This window comes from Lactuca serriola, chromosome 3 (genome assembly GCF_051521515.1).
Source record: "Lactuca serriola cultivar US96UC23 chromosome 3, Lser_US96UC23_V15, whole genome shotgun sequence".
Taxonomy (NCBI): domain Eukaryota; kingdom Viridiplantae; phylum Streptophyta; class Magnoliopsida; order Asterales; family Asteraceae; genus Lactuca; species Lactuca serriola.
Genome location: NC_136410.1, coordinates 27,047,729 through 27,067,964, shown reverse-complemented (window position 1 = coordinate 27,067,964; position 20,236 = coordinate 27,047,729). Strand labels below are relative to the sequence as shown.

General features: G+C 40.2%; 1 protein-coding gene across 3 annotated transcripts; it reads left to right on the top strand.

Moving 5' to 3' along the window:
* Positions 1–15,359: 15,359 nt before the first annotated feature.
* On the top strand, positions 15,360–20,166 carry LOC145091728 (cellulose synthase-like protein D3). Of its 3 annotated transcripts, none has more exons than XM_079029506.1 (4): positions 15,360–15,576; positions 16,302–17,229; positions 17,331–18,138; positions 18,256–20,166. In XM_079029506.1, exons 2-4 carry the CDS (start codon positions 16,364–16,366, stop codon positions 20,014–20,016), a joined length of 3,435 nt encoding a protein of 1,144 aa, XP_078885632.1. In that variant the 5' UTR covers positions 15,360–15,576; positions 16,302–16,363; the 3' UTR covers positions 20,017–20,166. The 3 variants fall into 3 exon arrangements, with proteins under 3 accessions (XP_078885632.1, XP_078885633.1, XP_078885631.1); XM_079029507.1 differs by lacking the exon at positions 15,360–15,576 and adding an exon at positions 15,676–15,697; XM_079029505.1 differs by lacking the exon at positions 15,360–15,576 and adding an exon at positions 15,998–16,217.
* Positions 20,167–20,236: the final 70 nt, after the last annotated feature.

Sequence of the window (20,236 nt, the reverse complement as noted above, 5' to 3'; positions counted from 1 at the left end):
CCAGATGCCATGTCGCTCCTGAACGCCCTGAGGCGATCCTCCATCAACTCGATGATCCCTTCCTTGATCGACCCGAAGATAATGGGGGTCGACTCAAGGATGCCTCTGGTGATCTCTGACGCGATGAACTCGTGTAGTCCCTTATCTACTGGCTCGGAACCTGATCCCGAACCTGATCCCTCTCCTAAACCGCCATCTATCGGCCTCGATCGTAGTACCACCATTCTGCAATACATAAATAACAATCATTAGTGGTACCGATACTTCTTGAGGGATCACAACCACTTACAAGTTCCCTGGTCTTATCTTGGCCTTCCTTGGTTTGGGTACGGATCCTCTGCTTTCAGTAGTACGGGCCCATACTACCTTCCACATCTATCCGTACCTTCTTCAAGGAATGCCTCGACTCCACCAGATCCCTTTCACTATTGCTGATCACCGCTATACTCATCCTAGGCTTGCCCTAGGAAAATCCCCGACTCTACTCTATCCAGTCCTCAGCTGCTGCAGGCCTCCTTGTAATGCCAATTAGCCACTACTCGAGTACCATCACATGTGGTGAGGCTCAGATAATCCTTCGAATATCCGACTCGTCCCAACAACGGTTGGACTCAAACAAGAGCTACGCAATGGGACCAAATCCGACACTCTAAGATTATTCAACCTTGATCACATGTGACGTGACGTATTCGCCTAATGGCTAACGCCCATTATTCAGAGTCCCACAAGCACGAAGCAAGCAACATTCAGACAAGGGTAACAATCTCAATCATCTCTATCTGCTTATAGGAACTATACTAGCATACAATGCTAAGCTCATATTACCAGGCATAACCTAATCAGGCTATCCTACTCGCTGTCTACTTAATACTAGCATGCAATTCTCATACAACTGAAACACATAAAGCAGGCACATAAGGCATCACTCCTAGATCCTTAGTCCTATTCTAGCATGCTGTTCTACAAAAGATGATAAACATAACATAATATTGTATGGGTACTTTGGGGAATACTTACTTGAGCTTGGCCGGTCGCGCACATCACACACTTCGTTCTTCCTTAAAACTCTTTCCTCAATTTTAGAAAACATTTTCTTTTAGAAAATCTTTTAATCCCTCGATTTGAGTCCGGACACCCCCGAAGGTGTGTCCGAATCCCTCAAACCAGGGCTCTGATACCAACTTGTAACGACCCAATTTTCACGTCCAAAAATTTCGTTTTTAAACATTTCTTTAGTGAATGTTAATAATTAAAAACATTGTTTGTTCACACCACATCACAATGTAAATCATGTCTGAAATCCAAATCATACATCCAATCGAAATATCAGAGTATAAATCCCAGAAAATCTAGTAAATGCGGAAACCAGTGTGTGTGTGTATGATGTGCCACTACCGCGCCAGCTCTTTGATGAAGAGGTACCTGAAACCAAAACTGCAAACTGTAAGCACAAAGCTTAGTGAGTTCCCCCATTGTACCACATACCATACAAACACATAACATACATACTGCCAGGCTATTCTGGGGTGCCTGTCTACCCGGTACGGCCATTCTGGGGTGCCGACTACCCGTGCGGCCATTCTGGGGTGCCGTCCTACCCATGTCAAGCCATTCTGGGGCGCTGACCTACCCATGTCGAGCCATTCTGGGGTGTTGACTACCCTTCGGTCCTAACAACCGAACCTCGGGGACTGGTCCCCTCCTCCTACCTCTATCACATAAAACATAACAAGCCAGCATGCAAACATATCATCACATACTGTCAGACGTATCTGGGGTGTCTGACTACCCTTTGGTCCTAACCACCGAACTCTACCACTATCACACACAACATATCATGCTAGCATATAACATATCAGGTAGTAGCGATCCTAGATGATATCATAAAGACAATCATCCATCATACGAACCCTACTGGTAGGCCGACGTTGTGGCCGTAGACCCACCGCTACTGGAAGGTAACTCACCTCGAAGTAGCTGTTGATCTGATCGGGAACTGACTGTCTACTGCTGCTCCGGAAATCCTCCGGCTGCAATTCCCACAACATACTCAATCAAACACTACTAACTGACCTTTGGGTAAAATGACCATTTTACCGCTGATTATGCCCTTAGTCAAAGTCAGAGTCAACTTTCAGTTGACACGACTCGCCGAGTTGGCTTGCCAACTCGCCGAGTCCCTGTCCAATCGACTGACCTGGGTCCCGTTTCTACTCGTCGAGTTAGGCGTTGACTCGACGAGTTCTCCTTCCAAACTGATTGTTCAAGTCCTTCATCCTACTCGCCGAGTTGTATGAACAACTCGGCGAGTTCATCTTCATCCGATGAACACTATGCTGAGACTCGCCGAGTTGTATGAACAACTCGCCGAGCCTGTTCTTAATCTAAGAAGATTGCCTTGAACTCACCGAGCCAGGGCATTGACTCGCCGAGTTCCTCCATGGATGAGTTTGGGTTCCAACTCACTGAGTCATACCCCGTGACTCACTACTCCCGCCTCAAACACAAAAAAAGGGACAACTCGGAGACTCGCGAGCAGACTCGCCGAGTCAGATGAACGACTCGCCGAGTCGTTACCATGCAATCCTTATATGCTAGATTCTGCTTGAATCCAGCTTATGCTATCCACAGATCTGGGTTCCTAGAGCATGAATAACACGTAAAGTTTCCAACTTTACGTGTAGATATTCACCCATGGGAGTTTTAGGGTTCAAAATGCACCAAAAGAGCAGATCTAGGGTCTTTATGCAATATGGGTCCATAAAGGCAGTAGATCTGAGCTCCTGGAGCTCAATCATGCCTAGATCTAGAGGCCAATCAACTTATTACGAATTATATTGCACATGCAAGCTTGGGGAAGGACTCAAGAAGGACTTTAATGGAGTAACAAGCATAGAAACAGAGGGATAACGAGTTGTACCTCAAAGAAATTACTGAGAGAACACCGAGATGCTTGGCTTCCTTCCCTTCTTCTTGATCTACTCCTCTTCCTTCTCAAAATCTTCAAGGAAACACACTAATAAGCCTCAAACTCACAAGAACAAAGGCTAGGACGTATGGAGAGCTTCTGAGGGGGAATGGGGCGGATTGGGGCGCAAATGGTCGTTTAAATAGGGTGCAAACCCTTGGAAATTAGGGTTTCATCAGACAGCGCGGACTCGCCGAGTCCAGGATATGGACTCGCCGAGTCGCCAACTTAAACATGTCCCGGGTCCCGTCTCTACTCGGCGAGTCGGACCTAAGACTCGCCGAGTCCAAGGCTAAAAATGGAAAATACTCAAATAAGATTTACGTACCAGGAACCAGGTGCTACATGAGGCTCAGTCGCGGATGTTGAAGGAAGGCGCTGCAGTCCGAAGGGAGTCTGATGCGGGGCTTGGGCTTCGTCTCGGTGGCTGCGGTCTTGACGGCTGCGACTCTGGGCTTCGTCTCGGTGGCTGCGGCTGGATGGCTGCGGCTACTCAAGGGGCCTCGGACTTAGCTCAAGTGGCCTCGGATCCAAGAGGACTTGACCCTTATGAGGAGGCTTCGGTCCTAAAGGGTTATTTTCCAAGGTTTTTCCCTTCTTTGAGTGATTCCTAATCAAGCCAAGTATCGGGATGCCCCAATTGATTATAAAAATTTCAAGAGAGGTTTGGGAGAGATTCCACATTCTTGGAGAAATTTCTCATACAAAGAGAGATTTGGGAGAGATTTCACATTCTTGGAGAGGTTTCTCATACAAAGAGAGATTTGGGAGAGATTTCACATATGGAGAGAGATTTGGGAAATATTCCACATTCTTGGAGAGATTTCTCATACAAAGAAAGATTTGGGAGATATTTCACATATGGAGAGAGATTTAGGAAAGATTCCACATTCTTGGAGAGATTTCTCATACAAAGAGAGATATGGGAGAAATTTCACATTCTTGGAGAGGTTTCTCATACAAAGAGATAGAGTGAAAACGATTAAGAGAGGTTTTGTGTGTGACAATTGTGAGTGTCCGGCTTCGCAACGCAAGGTCCATAAGCCCCATTATGTCATGTTTAAGGATCTTACACACTCCCAATGAGTATGCACAATGTTTTATCGGTTTAGTTTGTTACTTACCATAGTTTTAGGTTAAGGAAATCTAGATGTACGAACTTTCGATTTATGATCTCTCATTAGAATAGCGAGTTGTTTAGTAATTACATAACGTAAACCCTAGTACCCATGGGCTAATTGAGTCGACCGGTTTGACTTTTTGACTTTATCTTGACCGGAAATTGACGGTTGTCACACTGCCTATCTTCAAGCAACTCGCCGAGTACACCCATGTGACTCGCCGAGTACCACTAGCTCTTAACCCATACAGAGGCTTTCCAAGCCATGCATAGTCTCCAATCCATAGATATACTCTTATAGAAGCCATCCATCATGTAAAGTGGCAAACTTTACGTGAATCCAAGGAGATCTAAGCATAATACACTCTAGGGCTAGGGTTTGGGACTAAAAGGCTTCATCAATAACTCTTGAACATGGACTTTATGCTCTTTTGGATCATCACTACATTAGATCCGAGATAGCAACCTCAGATCCAACCTCTAAACTCAAGATAACACTAGATATACTCTCAAAAATCCCACAAATGATAGATCTAGATGGATAACAGCTCAAACAACGAATCATTACCTCAAGAGAAGACTCCAACAGAAGAATAAGCCAACGCCTTGCAAAGCCCCTTGCTCCAAGCCTCTTAATCTTCAAAGATCTCTTCAACAACACTCCTTCAAGATCCAAATGCTCTCTAATTCTCTCACAAACGAATATTAGGGTTTTTGGACTTCAAGGGAGGGTAAAGAGGCTGGGGAGAGGGTATTATGTCCTTTATATAGGGCTTAACCCCCGGAATTAGGGTTTTCTCCACACAACACCAACTCGTCGAGTCCAGCCACCGACTCGCCGAGTTGGCCACTTAACACGCGACCAGAATCGCGACCCTACTCGCCGAGTATACCCATGGACTCGCCGAGTTGACCATCCACATTTTCACTTTGAACCTTGAACTTGCACTCCTGAACTCAGGATGTTACAAAGATATATCTTTAGGGTTAGTTTTCAGCTTAATTTATAGGTTTCAGCGTCACCACGACGTGGTGAAAGACTTGCCACATCATGGTAACTGAAATATGTATCGTACTCAACCTCGTAAACCGATACAAACATTTTTCGTAGTTTTTCATCCACCGTGTCGTGGTAATTCCTTTTCCACGGTGTGGGAACTGGAAATTCGTATTTGGCACGAACAAGAAAGACGTCCAGAATTTTGTCCAATTTTCAGAACATTTTAAATCTCCTTAATCGAAGTTACGAGTCATTAGATATGACCAAAATACTGAAGAGAGGTCAATCTGTCCAACAACATCCTTTTTGCGTCTTTTTCAACTCATTTCTCATCATTTTGCATCCCAACTTTGATTTTAATTGCAATTTAACATGTCAAAGCATATTAAGTATCATATATCTTAAAATATAACATTTTTTTTCAAATATATTAGGATAATGGCCTAAAATACATAGCTAAATAAGGCAATATCAACCATACATCACATGTTAAATATTGGATTACACTACCTGATACTACTTTCGAGTATGGTGATACTTATACATTTTGGTCTTAGGGATTTTAAGACTACAACTCATTTTATAAAGAAAATATTGGATTTTCTGGAACTAAGTACTATCATTTTACAAAGAGAGGTATACAAATTCTCATACAAAATCTTATGAACTTACTAACTTAATTGTTGACACCTTTTTCAAACTACTTGTATTCTCAGGAAACTACTAAGATAGGTAACAACAAGCTTTCGGGGATGAGACGCTAAGACGCTAGTAATTTTTTTTTACCATCATATAGTAATTTATTTTGAAACATGCAACACATGAAACAATGTAACATTTTCAATTCTATTTATGATGGTTGTGTTTGCTTTGATTACTATTATACAATTGTTATGATACTGCACATGAAGTCATCCACCCCCGGATGTTTCCACCATTCTAGTTTGGGGGTGTGACACTAAGGCTCTACCTAATAACTCTAATTCGTCCCAGAACAAAACATATCTCACAGGCTACCGCATAACTCAAATCCTAGGCCATCCTACTATTTTCTCCATCCACATCAAACCAGAAATCAGATCAATCATAACAGGTTACCCTATGCATGCAAATTATACACAGAACATGATCGAACAAAATTTCGAATAACAGACTCTACCTTAGGACCACAACCAGACAAGGAACAAGAAATCAGGCCAAAGCAATCATTCTAAGGCTATAAGATCCTAACCGCATACAATTTTTAAAGCATACACATAACAAAATCCATCCGACTATCATAATCCAAATATCAGTATAACATAGATAACATATTAGGGAATCACTTGCTTGAGCTCGACCGATTATGCGCATTGCACTCTCTCCTTTATCCATTTTAAGAAGTTTTTAACTTTTGATTTTTGAAACAATCTTACCATTTCCTTACTTTGATTCTGACACACCCGAGAGTGTGTCTGAATCCCTCAAACCAAGGCTCTGATACCAACTTGTAACGACCCAAATTTTCCAATAAAAATTTTCATTTTTAATTAAAAAAATCGTTTCCAATAAACATAAAATACCAATCACAATTGTTTTCAAAATCCACAGTATCAAACATATTATTCATAATATTAGAGTGTCCCCCAAATAAAATCTCTGGAGAGTGCATGTCGTGCCATCAAGCCGGGCCCTTGCCCTTAGGCTCCGAAGTACCTGAAACAACCAACAAATTGTAAGCTAATGCTTAATGAGTTCCCCCGAGCATACCCCACACAATCCATATAATCACATAATACATATTAGCTCTATAAGCTACACATACCACATAAGCCATGCATACAAACATATAGGATGCCATGGAAACCCTCCAAGGGTTCATATCGAGTGCCACTGGAACCCCCATGTGGTCTTAGCCCACTGCCATGGATACCCCCACATGGTCTCGACTACCTACCATGGGAACCCCCACATGGTCTTAGCTACCTACCATGGGAACCCCCACACGGTCTTCACTAACTGCCATGGGAACCCCCACATGGTCTTAGCTAACCAAGGAATATCATACAAGCTAATCATACTAACATACTAGGATGCCATGGAGACCCTCCAAGGTCTTATACCAAATGCCATGGAAACCCCTCATTGTCTCAATCTACGGCCACGGGAACCCCCCGGGGTCTTCCATGTAATTGTCATATCAACATAACACATAACCAACAAACAATCCACATATAAAAAATGGGCCGACCTTGGTGCCTTAGACCCATTGGTATGGTGAGGAGACTCACCTCTCAAGAAATGTTGAACTGATAAGATCAATCCCAATCCACAGCTCCAACTCAACAACCTACAACCGCCATGTGACTTGTCAAAATCCCGAAATACCAAAATACCCTTAAAGTCAAACTTGGTCAACCATGGTCAAGGTTAAGGTCAACAGTCCATGTTGACCCTAACTCGTCGAGTGCATCTAGCAACTCGTCGAGTTCCTTCAATGTTCAGAAAACCGGGAAAAACCCTAGCCAACTCGCCGAGTTGTCTCATCAACTCGTCGAGTTCACTCAGTATCCAGAAGGAGGGGAAACCCAATCCAACTCGTCGAGTTGCCAGGGCAACTCATCGAGTTTTCCCAGTTTTAACATATTCAACGATTTTCAGTCGAATCTAAAGCCCCAAACTACAGATCCAATCCCCTAGGGTTGAGATACCACGTAAAGTTGCTAACTTTACATCCATGCAAGGCATCGAAGGGCTAAAAACACTTACACAAGCTTACTAGGGTCTTAGAGCATGAAGGAGGGACAAACCTTGATAAAGTTAGCAAATTTAAGTCCACAAAGCCCATGAGATATCCATATCTGAAGCCAAATCTTCATATCATGCTCAAATCCAAAAATAGTCCCAAACTAGGCTAATAATGGCCATAAACTTTCATAAAAGAAGATCTAAGCAATAAAAGGCCAAGGTTTCAACTTTATACCTCAATGTAGCTGCAACTTTGGAGGAAATCCCGGATCTACCGCCTTCTACTCAATCTAACCTCTTCAAGCTTCTAGTTCCTTTCAAAAGAGCACCAAAAGTCACTCTCTAATCTCTTACACACACAATGAGAGAGAATAGATAAACTAGGGTTTCTCTGGACGATGGGGGAGATAAGGGAGGCTACTAATGAGGCTTACGACCTTTAAATAGGTTACAAGCCATGGAAATTAGGATTTTCCTTTCCAACGTCTATTCCTCGAGTCGATTCCTTAAACCCGCGTCCAAAAGAATTCCTACAAGGCAAGTTGGAGCTTCCTAACTCGTCGAGTTCTAATCCAAAACTCTAAATTATTGAAAGATAAATAATACCTGAACCAAACATTACATGATTATTGGACTGTAATTCGAGTACATAATCTCTAAGCAAGTCATACTGCTTTGAGTAATCCCCAACAACATTCTTTGTAGCCCTTGCCTTAGCCCTAAACATCTTATGTTTTGAAATCCCCAATGAGTTGTCTGCTGAAAGTCTTCTTGTAAGGCTCGAATTGGAACTGTGGGGTTTGATTGAACTTGTCTAATAATATGTTTTGCGAGAAAAGTGGTTGTGCAAGCTCGTATTTTCCTTGATTGCCTACGTTTTCACATATCAATTACCATCTTTCGAAGACCTAGATGCATATAAGTGCGGAGTGCCAAAAACAAGTGGTGGATTTTGAATTTACTACTTTAACCTTGCCTTTATTTACTTTATCTACCCTACCTAACACATTGGACCCACGTGCACCACTTGTCCCACCAACCACATATGGCGCACTAACATTAGTACCAGGCATAACTCCTTTGCAATATGCCCTTATTCTTGTTGCATGATTCTTTTTAAAAGCAATATTTCTCCTTGTTTCAAGTTGTGGCAACCCAAAAATTTTCGTTAGTTTTAACGTCGAAATTAACTACGTCAAAAATTAGCCAAATTTATCCCGAAAATATTTTTGACCGGATTTAAACCCGTTAGAATATTTTAAATAGTATTCGTTAAGCGAACAAAAATTAAAGCGGTATAATTTTAAAAATTCGCCGTGATTAAGGAAGTGGTGAAAAACCCGTTCGCGGTTGGTGTCAGGAGAACCCCAGCCAGGCCATAAGCTCCACCCTATATAAGGGAGGAGTGGGTTTCACTCCCACCTTTTTCCCCACCTAATACACTCTTTCTCTCTCTCTCTCTCTACTTTCTCTCTCTACAAATGGGTTTTGGTCAAAAATCACTCTTTCAAGCTCCAAATCGGTAAGCTAACCTTCCTAGCTTGTTATCTAACTTATTTATCTTTCAAAGTCGGGGCTTAAACATCCAAAAACCCCAAGAACATGTGTTTACGGTCTTGGGAGCCTCCCAAAACCATAAACCCCTTGAATGTGGGTTTTAATGCTCAAAAACCCTTCCAAAACACTCCTCATGCTTAGTAATGGCTTAGAGTCTTACCCGAAAAGACTTAGAACACCAAAATCGGACCAAATGGGGAGTAAACATGAGTTTACGGTGTAAGGATGTTCTTAGACCGTAAACCCATATTCTTAGACCATAAACACCTTTTAAGGTGTTAAACCAACCCTCAAACACTTCCAAAAGCTTCCACGAGTGCTTAGAGCTTTGTAATCCTTTGTTTGATGCACCAAAAACATGATTCATGGGCTAACATGAGTTTACTGCCGTAAACTCATGTGTTTAAGGTAGTAAACTCCCCAAGAGTATCTCCTTAGACCGTAAACACCTTTCCAAGGTGTTTAAGTGCCCTAAACACCTTCCTATGCCCCTAGAAGTGGCTAGAACCTTACATGCATGAGTTAGAACCACCAAACAACCAAGGAAATGGACCAACATGAGTTTACTACCGTAAACTCATGTGTTTATGTTCGTAAACTCCTCAAGGGGTATGCATAGGCCGTAAACTCCTTTAATGGTCCATTTTGAAGCCTTAAACCCTTCATAAGCCCTAGAATTGAACCTAGCCTAATACCACGAGTGTTATAAGACCTTAATGCATCAAGATCACACCATCCATGAGTTTACGGCCGTAAACTCATGGGGACAAGGTCTTAGGGCCGTAAACTCTATAAAGAGTTTACTCTTGAAGAGTAAACTCCCTATCTAGGCCATTCACACCCTTAGATGTTACCCGGGACACGTCTAACACTTGTAGCAAAGTGTTTTTATGACGTATGACATCCTTACTTGCTTAATTAGTTATTAAATGACTAATTGGATACTTAAATGTATCATTACATGTTAAATAGGATTCGCGTGTGTAGTCAAGTCCTCACTTGACACTAAGCATCCTATACCGGCGCCTTCACCCGATCCACTTACAACAGGTGAGTTCATACCCATGAATTAACCTTTTAAATGTTTTTACATGCTTTTATGGGGGGGGGGATACAAGTTAAACATGCCAGTTATCATATCAATCACATGTGATTGATAACCCGCATGCACAGTAATTTATTACACTGTCAACTGTTTTTACGATACTGTAAATGGCCTTCCAAAACATCTTTACTTGTACAAAGCTTTTCTCAAATTATTTCTCACGCTGTATGTTTTACTTAAAATCCTGTTATGGTAGTATGTTAAACAAAGGATTCTTTACCCAAAATGTTTTATCAAAGTTTCATTTAAAACTTCTTTATGAAAGTTTTCCAAAGAATTTCTAAAGGTTTTCAAACTTATTTTATAAAAGATACCAAGTCGTGATTTTATTAAGTATAAAGGTTTTCCAAAGTTTTCACATAAGTTTTCTTCCATGTTTTATACTCCTACTTCGTTAGATTCTACTGCCTTGTTATACTTCTACTTAGTTAATGCTCCTACTTGGTTAAATGCTACTACTTTGCTAACACTTATACTTCGTGATACGCTTATACTTCACGATACGCTTATACTTCACGATGCACTTATACTTCACGATGCGCTTTTACTCCACGATGCGCTTTTACTTCACGATATGCTTTTACTTCACGATACTCTTCTACTTGTTAAACACTTAAACTTCGTTAAATGTTTCTACCTAGTTAAATGTATGCCTGTGCTTGTATAAGTTATATAATTAATGTTTAAAGGACTTAGGAAGGCTAGTTCGCCCTATTTCCTTTTCTTCATTGAGATGTGTTCTGGTGGGATCGGATGTCCGTCCGAAGGTCGTTTGATCATTAGTTATATATTATGTATACAAGCATAGACATATAGGTTTACATTAGTCAGTTTAGTTGTGAGTCTCTATCATTAGTTCAGTATTTTACATCAGATCTCACTATACGAGATACATTTTCAATACACGGCCTTCTCCATTGTCAAGTTGGTAACCAGAGTCTCTTGTAGGGAGAGCGGACATTGTGTGTATAGATCTATACGGGATTGACACCCCCGCACCCTGACTGCTAGCTACAGTCCACGACCTACCAAGCCAAGGGGTAACAAATGTCACACTTACACTGACGCTTACAGGGCGTCAAGTTCTCTAGTGTCTATCAGTATGGTTACGAGTATCTCGGGGTTGCCTTATAATTCATGGCCTTAAGTTAACGGGTTTTAACACTGTATTCACTGTATCCACTGTTTTAGACCTTGCTAGACGTATCATTCAGTTGATACTGTCTGGGGTCTGTGTTCACTGTTTTTAGACCTTGCTAGACGTATCTTTCATTTGATACCGTCTGGGGTCTGTGTCTCTCTTTTGTTAAACTGAGCCAGGCGTACCATTCATTCGATACTCTCCTGGAGTCTATGGTTTCTTTTTGCCTTAGTCAGCAGTCTTCACTGCTGAGGCATATGTTATTTTCCCTGATATTCTCCTACTTTCTTTCAAAATCAATACCACATTTTGATAATGATAGTGTTAAGGAAAAATTACATTTTACCACATAACTCTGTCCAGTCTTGGTAGAAGGCTGCTTTTAATTAGAAAATATAGGATTTTCTGGAAAGGACTCTAATTCACTGTATACTTTAAAACTACTACTTATATAAAGTTATTTGGATAAAATGACACTAAATACTTATGAACTCACCAGCATTTGTAAAAATGCTGATACTCGCTTTCAAATAACTTGTATTCTTAGGTCAGCAATAGACAGGTACATCTCAGGCGCTTTTGGTGAAGACCGTTTAGTACCAAGCTGCATCTACATTATTACTTGTATTAATTTGATGATTCTATACAATGTAAACCGATGTAAAACTATTACTATTAATGCAATGGTTGTTTTACTTTGATTATTATACTGCATATGTTGTGATACTTGACATGACGTCATCCACCTCATAACGTTTCCGCCGTTCCGATTTTGGGGTGTGACACAAGTGCATGCTCATCCACTTTATTCTTAAAATCTTTCTTTGACTTCCACATCCGTCCCAAATAAGAACTAGATTTTTGCACCTCACCATGTGAACATACTTTCTCCTTACCCAACCGTTTTAATAGAGCCTTCCTGTTTTTTTTTCCAGTATCAGAGTCTTCTCCTAATGACTCCCATTCATCACAATCAATTACCTCAAGGTTTTCTTGTTCATCTGTTTCTTGTTTGTCTTCGACCTCATTACTAAACCCAAACCCTAAATACTCTACACCTTCATCAATGTTCATTCTAAAGTCACTCATGTCAACATCAACGTCATCAACTTTATTGTCTATGTCTACTATAACATCACTACCAGAATCACTGTAATCATCTTCACTCTCTTCTAAATTTAACTCGTCTAATTGACCATCAACTAAACCCCCATTATCTTGATCAAAGTCTTGATATTCACTACCACGGTGGATTGCTGTAGGGTCTGTTGTGTTGTTTTCATTATCATGCAACCCTTCAAATGGATCAAATTATACATTCAACATTTCAGATACATCCATTGGTACATACACTGTTGCTGAATCAAGCTCATGTTCTTCGTGTACTTCCTTGTCTTAATTATCCCTTGTGTCACTTGATGGTGCTTCATTGTCTTGATTATCCCCTGTTTCAGTTTCCATTTATAACCTCTTAGAACATGACCCAATACCCTCGCTTGGCTTCCAATTTATTATTTTCCTCATTTTTGGCGTAAGTGATTTTGATTCACCTCCATAAATCATAAGTGGTAATGATGAAGTACAAGTTTCATGTTGGGGATCATCAACTATTTTTTGTTTTCTTTGTTTTGGTTCAATTCCCACTTCATCTTCTTCATTTAGCTGCTTAATGACAACACCGTTACTCTTATTTGGTGACATGAAGTATGTAACCAAGTTGGTTGTGCCATGCTCAGTATACACCTGGATCACCTTGTTAGCTCCAAAATATGTAGGTAGGTTACACACATCTTGATCATTACCTAGAGCTCTAAGCCCCAAAGTCAAGTCTTCATTGGGAATCCTGAAGTGATAATATATTACTGGGGGAACCACGTATCCTAGTTTTAGCATCATAGCGTCGAGTTCATGCACTGAAAACTCATCTATATCAACTAAATCAATATACGTAAGTTTCCCCTTAACATATCTTACATTTGGAAAAGGTGTGGACTTCCCACCATGGCGAATTTCAGTCGTGAACAAATGGGGATGATCAACTATCCCAAACAACAAAAAATACAAAATGTAGTTAGCATATTGTGTGAAATTTGAAAAAATTGAAGTTTAAAAAGCTATAATAACAGTCACTATACAAATCCGGTATATCAAACCCCATCGTCATAGGATGTATAGTCCACAATGAATGCACCATTTTTTTCCTTCAACCTATAGGACTGCAGTTCAGCTCAAGAAAGGATTTGGGGTGGAAATCGTTGATTCAGGGTTAGAATGTTTTTGGACATCATTATATGCACGGTAATAGATGAGCATTCCTCCTATAAATGAAAAGACGAAAATACCCTCATGTGCATGGCATGTGGGGAAGAAAACGGAATGCCTCTAACGGCAGTTAGAGGCAGCGATCAAATCCACAGCTCAAACTTCAAATAAAGACGTTTTTTGCTAGTAATTTTTTTTGAACCTTACCCACAGAAATCAACAAACCACATGGACCATTTTTGCAATTTTTGCAAGTCTATAAGTTATTAGAATATGTTTTTACTGATTTTATACTTATATTTCTTTTATTAATTGAAATCTATAAATTTATTTGAACAGCTGTCTTTATCTGTTCTTCTACATACCGTCTATTAAACTTGTAAAAGTTTTGCAACACTAAGACAACAAAATTAATGAAATTGCAGATACAATTGTTTTAAAAAAATTACATGGCACCTACATTTTTAAGGTTTTCTACTTTTCTTTAGTCCATACGGGTAATGCAAAGCATCTTCTTATGAACCACATGCATTCCAATATATGGACATAATTCATGACTCGATCGAATCACATGAATCAAACAAGGATGAAACTTCTTTTATACAAAATTATGTTAAACACAACTAATTTTCTAAAAATAGAATGAAAAAAATATATTTTTGTTAAAAAGCAATTGTTGTGCCGGTTGCCGGAAAAAGAGAAATACTTTAAATGTGAAAAAGAAGAAAATTTTATGCGCGTGGGGTACCCTACTTGCTTTTTTCATCCGTTTTTGCCCGTTGTTTCTGTTTTTCGTTTTCTTTTTTCATTTTTCTCAAAACAAAATTCAAACGTTATTGATAAGGAGGGTAGTTTGGGTATTTCGATAATCTGCTGTTCTTGTCTTCTGCATGTTTGTATCTTTGCACGAATAAATTCAGACCATCCAGTACTATTATTTATTTATTTATTTTGTTTTGTTTTCTTAAATTATACATTTATTTCATATATAATTTAAGTATTTGAATCTTTCCTATATTAAAATGCGGTATGTTCAAGTTTTATTTAAGGCAAACATATCTCAATATCTCAACATATAAAAAAACATACACGAGATATTTTCATCGGTCCTAAAAAAATGTAAGAGAAGTATATTTGTAAAGTAAATACTAATAAATAAGACAAATAATCATCATAAGATCTTATCCAAAAAGATAAAAATTATTCAACATATAATCAAATATAATTTTAATCATTAGATAAAACGTTAGTGGAGCCATATATATATTTTCATGTATAAACAGTCTTTAGAAACTGTTAAATAATCATATATTTATAGAATAACAAATAAATATTTGTATTGAATAAATTCTTATTTGAAATGATGATAATGTATAATTCGGAAATAAAATAAATATCCGCGTAGAATAGCAAAGGGTTGGGCCCACCCACAAATTTCAATTTCCATACGTATCCCTCGTCTTCATGCTTTCCCCCAACATTTCGCCATTTTTATACTCAAAAGCTTTTGTTTCTCTCTCACACACAACACACAGTCGCTTAAATCGGAGAGTTCTCCGGCACAACAACCATTTGGAGGATTCTTGCTTTCGGCGATTCATCCTAAGATCTTTGATTCTATCTCATTATAATCCGGACAAGATCTGTCAACATTATCCGATAAACAATTCAGTTTATTAGTCTTCGTTTGTACAAGGTATTTTAAATTTTATTGTGCTAAATTCTCTCTCACTCTCTCCTACACATGCTTGTCGTCACTGTTTATTTAGGGTTTTTCTAATCTCTTAAAAATGGAGAGCCGGAGCCGGCGTTTTAAGGTATCGTATGACCAGGTTTTGATTTTTGATCTCCAGCTGCGTTTATGGTGTCTTATAGTTTCAGTCTCTTTCATTGACTATTTAAACGTTCATTTAAGCTACTATGCGAATTTTGAATACGATTGTTTTGTTTTCGTCGACTGTGACCACTTATTTAATTCAGTAATTAGGTTAAAATAAAGTATTGTTGTTTTTGAGTGTTGGTTTGGGTCATCAAAACAAAAATTAATATGATAGAATTAAAGCTCTGTTAATTACAGTTGTAATATGGAAGATGTCCAAACAATATCTTTTTCAGTCTTCGTGTTTGGTTTGAATTTTTCTTCACACGCTCTCGGGAAGCGGCTTCATTGTTTCTATGGATTTTTTTTTTTTAAATAATAAAATAATATTTTCCCCAGTAAGTACCCAGTCGTATATATTAAGAACAAATCTCTTGTTTTTCTTTATCTCCTTGCTCTGCTTACTGAGTAAAAAGTTTTTGGGTTTCTTCCATGGATGATGCTTGATATCGGATTAGGTATTTTTAGTTGCAGGTTTCGTCATCTATATATCTTAATTACTCCTTTTCCTTATCTTGGTTTTCTTCTTCTTCTTCTTTCAGGTGATCTCTGGATTCCTTCGATAATCTAAATTACAAGTTTTTTTTCACAAATTTCATCGAAAATGTCTTCAAGATCACCGAAAGCATTAGAGCTACAACAATCGAGGGGTCCGATTCCTCCACAAGTGACTTTTGCTAGAAGAACCTCTTCAGGGCGCTATGTGAACTACTCAAGAGATGATCTGGATAGTGAAATCGGAAGCACAGAGTTCATGAATTACACAGTCCACATACCTGCTACACCCGACAATCAACCCATGGATCCTTCAATCTCCCAAAGGGTAGAAGAACAATACGTCTCAAACTCGCTTTTCACAGGTGGGTTCAACAGTGTAACTCGAGCTCACTTAATGGACAAAGTGATTGATTCCGAAACTACCCATCCACAAATGGCTGGAGCAAAAGGGTCTTCCTGTAAAATCCCTGGATGCGATGGAATTGTTATGAGCGATGAAAGGGGTGTTGATATTCTTCCATGTGAATGCGATTTCAAGATTTGTAGAGATTGTTACATTGATGCTGTGAAAACGGGTGATGGGATTTGTCCGGGTTGTAAAGAACCGTATAAACAAACGGATCTTGATCAACACAGTGTTGACCATCGACAGCCTTTATCTCTTCCATCAAATATCCCAAATTCTAAAATGGAGAGAAGGGGTTCCTCAAAGATGGAAAGAAGGTTATCGTTGATGAAATCAACAAAGTCAGCTTTGGTTAGAAGTCAAACAGGGGAGTTTGACCATAACCGATGGTTATTTGAAACCAGTGGAACTTATGGTTATGGGAATGCTTTTTGGCCAAAAGATGAAGGATTAAGTGAGGACAAAAATGAGCCAACTGGAGCTGAACAGCTTGAGCTTCTTAACAAACCATGGCGCCCTCTCACTCGTAAACTCAAAATCCCTGCTGCCATTATTAGTCCTTATCGGTATGTTTACTTAAATGCAAGAAAAAGCAAACCAACTTTCATTCATTCTATTTTTGAAATTACTTCTTAATGTTTAATTGTGATTTTTTGTAATTATGTAGGCTTCTAGTTTTGGTTAGAATGGTGGTTCTTGGATTATTTCTTCATTGGAGAATTACTCATCCGAATGAGGATGCAATATGGCTATGGCTTATGTCGATTATTTGTGAGCTTTGGTTTGCATTTTCATGGCTACTTGATCAACTGCCCAAAATCTCTCCGGTCAACCGGGCAACTGACCTGAATGTTTTAAAAGAAAAATTCGAAACACCGTGTCCTCAAAACCCATCAGGAAAGTCTGATCTTCCAGGGGTAGATGTGTTTGTTTCCACAGCAGATCCAGATAAAGAACCACCTCTTGTTACAGCAAACACCATTTTATCCATTCTTGCTGCTAATTACCCTGTTGATAAGCTATCTTGTTATGTTTCTGATGATGGTGGTGCTCTTTTAACCTTTGAAGCCATGGCAGAGGCTGCAAGTTTTGCAAATTTATGGGTACCCTTTTGTAGGAAACATGATATTGAGCCGAGGAATCCCGAGTCTTACTTCAATTTGAAACGGGACCCGTATAAGAACAAGGTGAGGCAGGATTTCGTGAAGGATAGGAGACGAGTTAAACGGGAATATGATGAGTTTAAGGTCAGAATCAATGGGCTTCCTGATTCCATTCGTAGGCGTTCTGATGCTTATAATGCTAGAGAAGAGATTAAAGCCATGAAACTTCAAAAAGAAACTGCTGGTGATGAACTTCTGCAGCCTATTAAGATCCCTAAAGCTACATGGATGGCAGATGCTACTCATTGGCCTGGCACATGGATGATGCCTTCTCCGGAACATTCCAAGGGTGATCATGCAGGCATCATACAGGTGAGAATCTCAAATGCTTCTAAACTTGTCTAGATAATTGGTTTTTTAATCAAATAGGGCTAAATGCATTATCTCATATAAAAACTTATGAGATAAAATTTTTGTGTGTAAAATCAGGTGATGTTAAAACCACCAAGTGATGATCCACTAAATGGAACAGACAACGAAGTAAATCCACTGGATTTCTCGGAAGTGGACATCCGCCTCCCACTTCTTGTCTACGTGTCCCGTGAGAAACGCCCCGGATACGATCACAACAAAAAAGCAGGTGCCATGAACGCACTTGTCAGAGCTTCTGCCATCATGTCAAACGGGCCCTTCATGCTCAACCTCGACTGCGATCATTACATCTACAACTCCCAAGCCATCCGCGAAGGCATGTGCTTCATGATGGACCGAGGTGGGGACCGCATCTGTTACGTTCAATTCCCGCAGCGTTTTGAAGGAATCGACCCTTCCGATCGTTACGCCAATCACAACACCGTTTTCTTCGACGGAAACATGCGCGCCCTCGATGGAATCCAAGGCCCTGTGTACGTCGGAACCGGAACGCTATTCCGGAGGACCGCGTTATACGGGTTCGATCCGCCCCGGTCTAAAGACTACCACTCCGGGTTTTCTTGTTTTGGTCGAAAAAAGAAAAGCAAAAGCTCGGTTTCTTCCGCTCCCGATGAACATAAAGGATTGAGAATGGGCGATTACGATCCCGATTCCGATTCCGATATGAATCTTTCTTTGTTCCCGAAGAAGTTTGGGAACTCGAGTTTGTTGATCGATACGATTCCGATTGCGGAGTTTCAAGGTCGACCGCTTGCGGACCACCCTGCGGTCCAAAACGGTCGGCCTCCCGGTGCACTCACGATCCCCCGTGAGCTTCTTGATGCTTCTACAGTAGCGGAAGCAATCAGTGTGATTTCATGTTGGTATGAAGACAAAACCGAATGGGGGAACCGGGTCGGGTGGATCTACGGGTCGGTTACTGAAGATGTGGTTACGGGTTACCGGATGCATAACCGCGGGTGGCGGTCGATTTATTGTGTAACGAAACGAGATGCTTTCCGTGGAACCGCTCCGATTAATTTAACCGATCGTCTCCACCAGGTGCTCCGGTGGGCCACTGGGTCTGTTGAAATCTTTTTTTCTAAAAACAACGCGCTTTTAGCGAGCTCAAAGATGAAGTTTCTTCAACGGATTGCTTACCTGAACGTCGGAATCTACCCTTTCACCTCCATCTTCCTCATCGTTTACTGTTTCCTCCCGGCTCTTTCTTTATTTTCTGGCCAGTTCATCGTTCAGAGTCTCGACGTCACTTTTCTTGTTTACCTCCTCGCGATTACCCTAACTCTGTGTATGTTAGCTGTTCTTGAAATCAAATGGTCCGGAATTGAGCTCGAAGAATGGTGGAGGAACGAACAGTTTTGGCTGATTGGCGGCACCAGCGCGCATCTCGCCGCAGTTCTTCAAGGGCTTCTAAAAGTGGTGGCCGGAATTGAAATCTCGTTCACTTTAACATCAAAATCCGGGGGTGACGAAGACGATGAATTCGCGGATCTTTACTTAATCAAATGGACGTCGTTGATGATTCCACCGATTGTGATCATGATGACGAATCTGATCGCGATTGCGGTTGGGTTTAGCAGGACGATTTACAGTGCCATTCCGCAGTGGAGCCGGTTGTTGGGCGGAGTGTTTTTTAGCTTTTGGGTTTTGGCCCATTTGTATCCATTTGCGAAAGGTTTGATGGGCCGAAGAGGGAGGACTCCGACGATTGTTTTTGTTTGGTCAGGGCTGATTGCGATCACCATTTCGTTGCTTTGGGTTGCCATTAATCCGCCAGCTGGCGCTAATGAAATTGGTGGGTCTTTCCAGTTCCCTTGATTGTGAATTAGGAAGTTGGTATATTCTTCATTTGTTTTGGTCTTTAAGCTTTAGTCTTACACATATTCTTCATTTGTTATGTACTTTTCATACATGGATATTGTTGGCCACAAGTGTTAGTGTTTTAAATTTCTTCGTTTTTTCTTTTGATGTGGTAAATTTCAAAAAACTTAACATTGTTAGCACTAGAAAATGAAAAAACAGGTATCATAGAAGTTTT